The sequence below is a fragment of the Chrysemys picta genome, chromosome 13 (assembly GCF_011386835.1).
Source record: "Chrysemys picta bellii isolate R12L10 chromosome 13, ASM1138683v2, whole genome shotgun sequence".
NCBI classification, from domain to species: Eukaryota; Metazoa; Chordata; order Testudines; family Emydidae; genus Chrysemys; species Chrysemys picta.
In genome coordinates this window covers 52,157,330-52,168,477 of record NC_088803.1, presented here as the reverse complement: position 1 = coordinate 52,168,477, position 11,148 = coordinate 52,157,330, and the positions used below count along the sequence as shown (strand labels likewise).

Sequence of the window (11,148 nt, the reverse complement as noted above, 5' to 3'; positions counted from 1 at the left end):
CTAGTGCTCTAACCACTGGGCAGCCCATCCTCTCACCCCCTCTGCTTCCTGCTCTCTTGCCCTCCAGTTCTTCCTCGGCCTTTCCCTGGGCTCCATGGGGAGCATCTGGGAGAGGCTTGGTGCAGACCAAGGCGGGCTCCTGGCAACACGCCCTCCCCTGGCTGGGGAAGCGACTGGCGAAGGCAATAGCGATGTAGGGACCCCCCCAACCCTGCCCCAGCAGCAGTCGAAGAGAGCTGGGGAGGCCGGGAGCCCGGGAGGGAGGGGAGGGAACTCTCCCAGCCCACCTTAAGCCGGCAACGTAGGGCTGATTCAGGCAGGCAGGGATGACCTTAGAAAAACAAGTTTGTGCGGAGCCAGGCAGGGCCCCGCCGCACCAGCCCGGCAAGCTACCTTAAATCGGGGCTGGGCTGAGAGCCGGGGGGTGGGGGGTGTTCTCGGCACTGGCGCGCGGTGCAAGCAGTCCTGCCTGCTAGGCAACGGGGGGAGGCGGGTGTCTGCACAGCTCCAGCCGCAGCAGCGGGGAACCGGAGCGGGAGACAGGGCGGCCGCAGGAGCCGGGCTGCAGGTCCGCGCGCTGCCTCTCCCGGGGGCGCCCAGGGCGCGCGGCTGCAGCGCCCCGGGGCTGAGCGCTCCCCCTGCGGCTGGCTGCCCCGGTGCGCCCCGGCAGCCGCGGGCTCCCGGCTGCTCCCCGCCGCCGCGGGGGCGTTGCAGCGGCTGGTTCGCAGGGGTCGCCGCGCCCGGGATTTGGACCGCGCCTGGGCAGAGCCCACCGCCTGCGGCAGGTGGGTGGCAGCTCCCCGGGCAGGATCGGCCCGCGGGGAACTCCGATTCCTCTTCCTCCTTTCGGGCTGGGGCCCCAGCGTAATTTCCTCCTGCCGCTGGCCGGCCCCTGCTCTTCACGCAGCTCTTCTCCTTTCTGTCCCTGCCAGGCGCCAGCGATGGAGGCTCTCGCCAGCCCTGCCCGCTGCCCTGCCTGCTGGGTGCCCTACGTGCTGCTCCTCGCCCTGCACGGCTGGCCGGGTAAGTGCTGCTGTTGGGTCCTGTCTGGATCCCGGCCCCCGCCCCCCTCTCTTCCTTTCCCTGGTGTCTGGTTCCCCTCAGCCTTCCCCTAGCGAAACCTTTTCCAGCCAGGAGCGTCTGCTGCACAGTATAAATGCGTATTGACCTTTAACTACCGCAGCACTCCTGCAGGGGAGGGGGCCATAGATGTGAATTAAAGGGACGGGGAGGGGGGTTTGTAACTGGGCTGCTAGGGGTGGTGGTAGCCCGGGCTCTGGCCCCCTCGTTCCACCTGGGTTCTGGGAAGCCCAGGATGCCACCGTGTAACTTGGCTCATGGCTGTGGTTTGTTTGATTTGCTCTGATCCATGGATTCCGCTACAAGGTAAACACCTCTTCCTTGCCTTGGTGAAAAAGGGGCACTAGGGGCTGAATTCAGCAGATCTGGACTGGCAAATCGCTCGTATGGCTGATGCGAGCTCGTCAGCAGATGGAGGTACATGGGGAATTTGTCAAAACTGCACACATCTGCCATTCAGGCAATGTACGGAATGGGTGTGATTTACACACCACTGGTCAGCATGATAGAAGAGCAACTCAGGGCATGTCTGCAGAGGAAGTTGTTCCTGATTAACACCCTGTGTGGATGCTTTTAGTCCAGAATAAGAGCATCCATATTGGGAGCTAATCATGAATAGCTAATCTGCTTTCAGTTCACACCCTATCTTAGTCCAGATTAATTTTCATGAGCCCGTGTAGGAGACTGTAAAATGGGCACAGTTGTAAAATAGCTGTTTTCTTACCACTGCTGGTAGTTGCTTTCCTTGTTCCTTAACCTCCTTCCTGCACTGCGTGATGTGCAAATTTCACTCGCTTTGCACAATCACTGAATGTCAAATCAGGGTAACTTCCGCCACTGGGCATCAGTTTTCTAGTCAAACTACACCCAACATGGAGTTTGCATCACAAGGAAAGTTGCACACACTGACGCCAAGCTCTGTTTGAGCCTGTCTAGGTTATGTCTACACTCCAGACCGTACAGTGGCACAGCTGTGCCGCTCTAAGGTCTCCAGTGTAGCCGCTCTATGCCGGCGGGAGAGAGCTCCTCCGCTAGCACAATTAAACCACCTCCAATGAGGGGCGGTAGCTCTGTTGGTGGGAGCAGCTCTCCAGCTGACATAGCGCTGTCCATTCCGGCGCTTTTGCCGGTGAAATTTACGTCAGTCAGAAGGATTTTTTTTCCACACCACTGACCGGCAAAAGTTTTGCCGACAAAAGTGCTAGTGTGGACAGAGCCTAATCTAGGCATTTACATGGTGTTCGCTCCATGGTATCTGAGCACCAATCAGGGCTCCTGGCTCTGCCAGATGATTTGTTTAATGCTTGCAAAAGGCTCTGAGATCTATGATGAAAGGTGTGATTATGGTGCATCTAAAGTATTTATTTATTCTTTCTGCCATTTGCATTTCCCTCTCTTCACTCCCTTCCCTCCATCAGTGTCAGTAAACCTCCCTCCTCCACCAGGAAATGAGCCCTGCGGCGGCTGCTTTCAATGGTGCTTCGCTTGCAGCTGAAATGCTGTCAGTAATTTTATTTCCATCTCTGGATTAAGCAATTGGTTAACCTGCCTTCTCTAATTCATCGAAGGCCACTTGTGCGACCAAAGTCAAGGGCTGCGTTTCATTGGAAGCCCTCACAGGAAAGATGCTGGAGTAGCCAGCTCCTGCTAATGTCCAACCACCGCTAATGCCAGTCCATGAGCCAGGAAATGCCATTGACCATCGACTGAAAGGAAAAAAAAAAAAAAGAGAGAGAGAGAGAGAGAGAGAGAGAGAGAAGCTCTCTAGGCTGTCAGTTACCAAGAGGGGTTCTGTGTACCAATAATAAGGGCAAAATTTTCAGGTGAAAATGTACACTTCTACCCCGATATAACGCGGCCCGATATAACGTGAATTCAGATAACATGGTAAAGCAGCGCTCCGGGGGGACAGGGCTGTGCACTCCAGCGGATCAAAGCAAGTTCGATATAACGCACTTTCACCTATAACACGGTAAGATTTTTTGGCTCCTGAGGACAGCGTTATATCGAGGTAGAGGTATATGTGGGGTTCTTTCCATGCTGACTGTGACCACTGCTGTCTAAGGTTGACGGGTTCCAGGGAGGGTTGCCACAAAGAGGTTTCTGAGGGGGTGGGGAAAAGGCACAACAACCCAGAATATTTCTTTCCTGCAAAAAAGTGGCACTGGCTGATCACTGGTAAAGCTGCCTTCGAACTAGAGATTTGCCAAATCAAAGCCATGACTTCCCCCCACCTCTCGGACCCCGATTTTCCTGAACAAGTGGTCTGGTTGAGCTCTGGGTCCCATTTCTCTAAGTTCTCCCTGCGTAGGAGAGTCAGATAAACGTTTCTGTGGTTCTGGCAGTGCTGGGAAGACAGCGGGTCACAAGTAAGAGTTGTTGAAGCAGATGACATTACCCTCGTGAACTACACACACTTCCTGCTGATGTCACCCACGTGAAATACACCCTTCCTGAAACCCACCAGACGCTGTCTGGGGCTCCATGTAGGGCTGTGTAAATATATCTCTGGCTTTCTTTTCCTTTTTCTGAGTTGCAAATTCCATGCTCATTTATAGCAAGCACCTGTTCATTTTCTTAACTGGGTATCCCCATTGGGGGGGAATTTAAGCATTGTGCCTAGTGAATTATTTTGGGGCTCCTGCTCCAGTTGAAATTGTCTCATTCCAACAAATGACAGTGACACTGACTGCAAATATTCAACCCAGCTGCAGATTTCTTTACGAATGCGAAATCCTTTCTCTTAGTAACGCTCACAATGCTCCTTCCAGTGTTACTTTAAATTGCTTTTGAAGAAAAGCTATTTTGGGGGGCAAGAATTTAGGCAAGCGCTGCAGCTCGCCTGCAATTAACCTTAACCCATTCCAACCCACTTAGCATCAAGTTACTCGAAAATGGGGAGAAGGAAAAAATTAATCACTCATCAAACCGGAAATTTTAAACCACAAATAACAAAAAACTCACGGCTCTCCTAAGCCAAGCAAAAATCAAGGTAAGGATAGACGACGGGGAGCACGTGCCATGGGACACTGTGCTTGCTGCTGCCTCCTTGCTGGGCTAGGCGCATCGTAATTCACTCTAGCCTTCGCCACTTCCCCCTTCCCATGATGAATTCTACACTGTACAAGTTCTGGGCCGGCGGTATGAGGATTTCCACACTTACAAGGCTATTGCCGTACGTGATGAGATGTAGTGCTTTTAAAAACAACATTTCGCTAATCCTGAAATTTAACATCATGGTAAAGTGGATTGCAGCAGATGAGCATTAAGGGTCCAATCCTGCAGGGATCAGCACACGCTTAACCCTCCTTAACTCATCCTTAATTCTAACTTTTAAAGGGTGCTCAGCACCTTGCAGAATTGGGTCCTAAAACACAAGTTGCCAGTTTCCTAAGAAAATGGGTTTTCTAAGAAACTGTTCAATGCGGTGCCTGGGAAGTGATTTGTTGCTGAATGAGTGTTCGCCTGGGAGGAACAGCTTGTCTTTCGTTTGTGGAAGTTGGCTGTGGAAATGATCTCTTTTCCATCTGTGTGATGCGGCAGAAGGAACTCATGATCTTGATCACTGTACAGTATGTGTGTCACATGATCAGCGTCTGAGTCAGGGGCTGTGTTGCACAGACTATTAGAAGAAACTTTCTGAAACCTTCCCACTCAGTGCTTCCGTGCTGTGTAGTAGGAGCCTTCATGGAAGGGGATGGGTGAATTCTTGTCTGATTTTAAACCCATTGTAATACCGGTGGATTCAGAAGCTCACCTGTAACAGTGCTTGTGTTTTGCTTTGGGGAGACAATGGGGAGGGGGTTTAATTGTGGGGAAAATAAGTAGAGGAAGAGAAAATACCCAGTCACTGAAGTGTGGCAGGGAATGGAGTTTCAGCCTAAACTTTGCATTTTCTTGCTCGTATGCTGCAGTATGCATGTCTCTTCAGGGTTTTTCAGCTCAATTTCCTCTTTTTTCATAGTGTTGAGGGGGAAGGGACTCACTCCACTGATGGGTCTTGGCATTTCAAGCCGTTTCTGAACTAATACTGGGCCAAATGCATCCCTGGAGTTACTCCGCTGACATCGCTAGAATTGTACCAGGAATTAATTAGCCCACTATGTCAATAGGCACGCTGAGAGGTAGGCCCATTTTGTGTGGCGACTCCAGTGATAGTTGTGTACTTGTAAGATGTGTGATGTAAATACACCTAGTTGAAGCTAGGAAATGCTAGCATGGTAGATCATGGCAGACGCTTGCGTGCTGTGCCCATCCTGCAAATGCTTTGGAGCCATTACAGTAAATCTTAATATCAGCCGTCTCTTATGTCTGATCTACGGACCAGCAGGTCATCATAGGTAATGGAGAAGTGGCTGAGTTGGGAGGATGGGGGAGAAGGGCTGATACAACTTGGGCAAAAGCAACATTTGAAATATATTCCCAAAGCGCGTACAGCTGGGCAGTGTTGACAGAGACGACTCGGAAACCAAAGCCGCCAGATGAACGAGGGGCAGCCAGCAGCAGCGATGGTGTGAAGCTGTTTGTGTCACAGTTACACTGATGGTTCTTCTCAAAGTGCCAGCTCCATCCGAAACAAACAGCCACATCTAGTGCACTGACCTCACCAGCTGCAACAACACAACTGGCCGACCTGTGGCAGAATGTGTGTCACCAGTTGGACTCGACAACAATGAACAGACTCATTAACCACAAACTCCTCTTCTGTTAGAACTGACAGCCATTCGGATGTGCACACGTTGCAAGAATAGGGTTGGATGAGCCAGTGCATGATACGGACGAGCTGCCTGCAGATCCTCACTTCAAAACACAGACGGGCTTGAGCTCCAGGATCACGAAAGAAAGTCTCTAGTACTCTGCCACTTTCTATACATGCAGAGTAGCTTGAAGATGCGGGGCTGCCAGGGAGGGAAACGCCATCCTACCTGGACACTATGTATAGTGGGTTTCAACAACAGTGACCAACCGTAACAGTTCATGGCCCAAGTTCCTCTCCTAGTTATACTGGTGTAAATGCAAAGTAATTCCATTCACATCCATGGAGTTACTCCAGATTTACATTGGTGTAACTGAGATCAGATTCCGTACCTCTGAAAGCCTGCATTCATAATGGAAACCGATGAGTAATACACACAACTTGGCTGAACCACATCCAGACCCACTGATATCTGTTCCTGAGGCTCCTCAGACCCCCCAGGATTCCAGAGCAGACACTTCCCCCATCTTCCTCCTCTCTGGGTACAGTGCTTGCCTTTCAGAGAGATCGACAGATGGCGAGAGGGAGGAGGAAGAAGAGAGCTCTCTCACATCCATTACACACTGTACATTCTACTAGCCTACACACTCCCTCTGCCTAGGGCTACTGATATTCACAGGTTCATTCCTACTGGGAAAGTTTATCCGGGATCTTCCTTTGGACAGAGCAGAACTTTGTTTTGCTGTCTCATAAGACCAGGTTGAGGTTGTTTCAGACAGTTAATGTTGGAAACTGCCCCCTCTTTAGTAGATGTAATTTAATCAAACATTGCTGTTGTGAGCATGATGCAGAAGGATAATTATCTTCTCGGTGAACTTTCGTTGGAGAAATAAATCACCCGCAGTAGCGAGCATTCAGTTCCCCTCCATCACGTTCTCCTTAGGGCCCAATCCTCAGGAAGCTCAGATGTTACAGTGATGAGTGTCAGTATAGGAACCTCGATAGGGCTGAAGGATCTCCAAGGCAAACTCCCACTGAAAACATTGTGAGTCGCACCTGAGTGAGACTTGCTGGACTGGGCAGTTCTAGTGAGGATTGCAGTGGGCAGATGGACAAGAATGTCCTAGAATTCTTTCACGAGGCAGTTCTAATACCAAAGGTGAGGCCAATATATTGGCAATACGATGGGAGCCCTTATTTTTGCAGCAGAAGCTGCTTTCCTGTTATCCCCAAATGATCATGGAAGAGAACAGCTCTGCTAGCCAGTTAGGCCCATTTTCAAAGCAATCAGTGCGCAATGTGCCAAGGCCCATATTTAATATTACTTCTATGTAATAATTGTGCACTTGTGGCTTCTGGGAACAGTGTATATATCTAAACCTATCAGCCAGCCTTGCATGCATTAGGCAACAGTACGAGCCATTCCCCCCAGTCCTCTGTCCCAGCCCGCCAGGTGGAAATCACATCCAGAGTTGAGCCCAGAGTCCAGCAAATGAGTAGTCAAGACAACAACCCTGGCACAATTCCTTCAAGCCCAGCGCAATGACTCTGGTGCCAATTCCATGGCAGGGAGCCATCCACCAAGGACACCCTAGCTCCATGCCTCAAGAGCTTATGTGATGGCCACCAGCTTGGTCCACAAACAGGGGATTGAACCAGAGATCTCCAGAGCTAAAAGCCAATGTTCTCTAGAGATTTATATCCTCTGTGGATAGGACACAGAGAGGGATCTGTAACGTACACTCACCAACGGGTTATACTAAAATCTAGTGACTGTCAACAGGGGAAACTCAGCTGATGTCACCCATTATGGAGATGCATAGGGAAAGGAGGTCTTATTTGACAAAGGTAAGATAAAGACCCAAATGAGGAACAAAATCGCAAATTAGCTGGGAGAGATGTGGGATTTTTTTCCTTATCATCTGTCCCCTGTGTTTCAAGGCTATTGGTCGGTTGCAGTAATTTACAAAAATTAAATCCGGAGCTAACAAGACTTGTGTTTGCAACAGAGCTGAATGAATTATTCGTGGTAAACAGTTGACTTGATGAGCTTGGCCTCTTCGTGCTTACCGAAATGATCATGATTTTTCTCTGATGTGGCTGTTGTATGAATTTCATCTTTTTATACTCTTTGAATTGATCGGTTTGCTGCAAGGATTCTCTAGACAAAATTTGAGCTGTTGTGTTTGGTCAGATGATCAGAAGTCACACGCTATTGGTTCTCTTTCCTGGGAGAGTGTACGAGGGTTTGGAGAAGTTGCTGGAGCTCAGAAGCAGCAACGAGAACCAATATTGCAGAAAGCTTTTAGATCTCTTACTTCCTGGGTCACACAGGCCTTGCTTGAGGCACCGAGAAAAATTAGACTATCAGATGTACTGGCTAGGTGCAGAGCAGAAGTTTAACTTTCCCTTCTCCTGTGCACACAAGTAGCTGTGTCTGAGTGCAGTCTTAGCTATGACCAATGTGGTCAGATCCTTATCTGGGCTGCTTAGTGGGCTCTGTTACAGGAATGCTCGATCTGTATCTATTACATTCAGAGATAAGGTGCCAGTAGGCATAGCTCATCTGCGTCAGCTCTTCACAGCCTTTGTGCCAGGTTCTGCTGTGGGGTTTGAGGAACACTCGTTCCGTGCTGAGCCGAACAGAGTCACTTCTGGAGAGAGTTCTCAAACGCGCAGCTTAGACCTGGCTCTCTGACCCTTGGTACAAGTACAGCTCACCCACATTCGCATGTTCAAATGTCTGTGAATACTCGGCTGCTTTGGGGCAGGAATCGATCAGTGCTACTAATGGAGGCAGGTCTGTGTCTAGAAGGTGAATGTGATGCCTTGTTTCACAGTTATGTCCAGTGGAGATTAATGTTCTCCTCTCACTGCTCACACATGCCCCAGTCTCTCTACTAAGCAATTCCCTGCCCTTTAGAGAACTTCTCTCACACACCAGGCACATGCTCCAGAGAGGGACAGTGCTGTAAACGGGTATCTGAGAAACTCGGGACAAAGTAACATTTAACATTGTATGAGCCCAGAGTTGTTAGACTGACACCACTCACGGGTGGATGAAATGGAGACTAGACTGAGCTTGCACATTCTGAAATGCCACTGAGCACCTCCTGAAATGGGGTTTTCACCTTTAAAATGTCCTTTTGGACACATTTGTGTCTCAGGATCAAAATGCTGATGCTGTATCAGCCCCATTCTATTTTGGGAAAATTTCAGTGTCCTGGTGTTCTGAGTCACATCAAAACCCAGGACTTATCTGTGAAAGGAACAAAGTATCCAGAGAGCAACAAACTTAAAACCGATATTTTTATACAATGCACAATTAATCTGTGGAACTCACTGCCACAAGAAATAACTGATGTCAAGAATTTCTCAGGTGTCAAAGGATTGAGAATTTATATGGATGAAGAGAACATTAATGGGTTACATTATAGGGGATAACAAATTATAAGTGATAAAAAAATACCTTGTGGCAAGGCATCAACTAACTAACGGGGTCTAGGGAGAAACTTCCCCTATGGCAAGTCATTCCATAGTTGTCCAGTAGGAGGTGTCTTGCACCATCCTCAGAAGCATTTTGATATTGGATACCATGGTGGGAAAGCGGTTGGCGTTCAGTTGGATTTAGGCTATCTGAGAAAATCATCTGGTCTCTACAGCAATTGTAAGACCCCTTTGCACCACTGGAGCAATGCAAAGGGAACTCTTCACAGGGCAATATTGAGTCCAAGTCTTTAATTTTCTGGCGGGGATATACCCTGTGTGCAGCTGCTGCACTAAAGACTATTATTGGATTCAGGCAAAGAGAAGAGAGCTTACCGGAGAAATGCTCAGCATTTAAAAAAAGCGCATCACAGCTAACACTAAGCATTTCCACAAGCGCTATCTAGTTACACGTTTGGTTAAACTTAACACCATTTGTTACAGTGCCATCTATGAACGCCCAATAATAATATGGTATGCAGTGATTTACTCTAGCTGTGAATGCCATTAACATCCACAGAAGCTCTGCAACTATATTACACTTCCCTCCATGCAGTGTTTAAAAATGTAACCATAAGCAATGGCCTGGATAGAAATCTCGTCCAGTTCAGTTTCAGTAACTATATTGGCATGACGAGGATGACCAGTGTTGCCAAAATTAATACATCAAATATCTGTGTAGGTTACAGAGCATCTCTACCTATATTGCTCCTCCTGCTGCTGCTTCTACAGGTCTTGACTACAGCACTTTTCATTATTTCTCGTGGTCTTGAGCGCTCACTTGCCTGCCCTATTCTGCCTAGGGATTGCAGCACTTCATTTACTTTAGATAACCGGGCAGTGTTTCAGTCAGCTGAGCACGACAGGTCAGGGTAACAATGACGTTTCATCTGAGGCTGCTTTATCATCATCATTATTACCTTTGGAAGGTAAATTGGAACGTTCAGGACATTTTCAGAGACCTCAGACAGAGTTCCCACATAGTTGACCAGTGCCAATACTTGTTTCTGCACACGCATGTGGACAAACACACACAGCCTTGGCATGCAAGTGCAAATGAGCACTCAGGCTCACAAGGTGGAGAATTCTGTGCAAAAGTGCCCACTTGCATTAACTAATACAGCATACTCGGATTAATTGGGAAGCTGCTTTATTGGGATGTCTTCTAGGGAAGTTATTTAGCCTATTAGCAGGGAATGGTAGTAACTTCTGGCTAATTGGGAAGAATTGGCATAAATATCACATCTGCTTAGTGCCAAGTGGCGCTACCCAGGTCTGCTATTCTAAGATTCGGTATTTGAATTCAATAGAAGCAAGTAAAGATAAAGATTTAAATGCAGGAAATAAGATCTATTCTTGTATTTGTATTAATTATAATAGTTTGTCTCTTGTGTTAAAATTGGAAAAGATGCAGAGAAAGGGAACAAAAATGATGCAGCATCTGGAACAGCTTCATAGAGGAGAGATTAATAAGACTGGGACTGTCATCTTAGAAAAGAGACGACTAAGGGGGGTTAGGATAGAGGTCTATAAAATCATGACTGGTGTGGAGAAAGTGAATAGGGATGTATTACTCACCCCTTCACAGAACACAAGTACTAAGGGTCACCTGAGGAAATTAACAGGCAGCAGGTTTAAAATAAACAAAAGAAAGTACTTCACACAACACACAGTCAACCTGTGGAACTCATTGCCAGGGGATGTTGTGAAGGCCACAAGTATAACTGGGTTCAAAAAAGAATTACGTTCATGGAGGATAGGACCATCAATGGCTATTAGCCAGGATGGTCAGGGATACAACCCCATACTTGGGGTATCCCTAAGCCTCAAACTGCCAGAAGCTGAAATTGGATGACGGGGTTGGATCACTTACCCAATTCTGTTCA

At 48.2% G+C, this 11,148-nt stretch overlaps 1 protein-coding gene across 1 annotated transcript in view; it reads left to right on the top strand.

The window, feature by feature from the left end:
- The first annotated feature begins 649 nt into the window (after positions 1–649).
- The window catches only part of LOC101940010 (tyrosine-protein phosphatase non-receptor type substrate 1-like), a 32,093-nt gene continuing 21,594 nt past the window's right edge, over positions 650–11,148 (top strand). The window contains exons 1-2 of the mRNA XM_065566265.1: positions 650–785; positions 933–1,023. Coding sequence (XP_065422337.1) covers positions 942–1,023 — 82 coding nt within the window. The 5' untranslated portion in view covers positions 650–785; positions 933–941. The remainder of the gene's footprint in view (positions 786–932; positions 1,024–11,148) is intronic.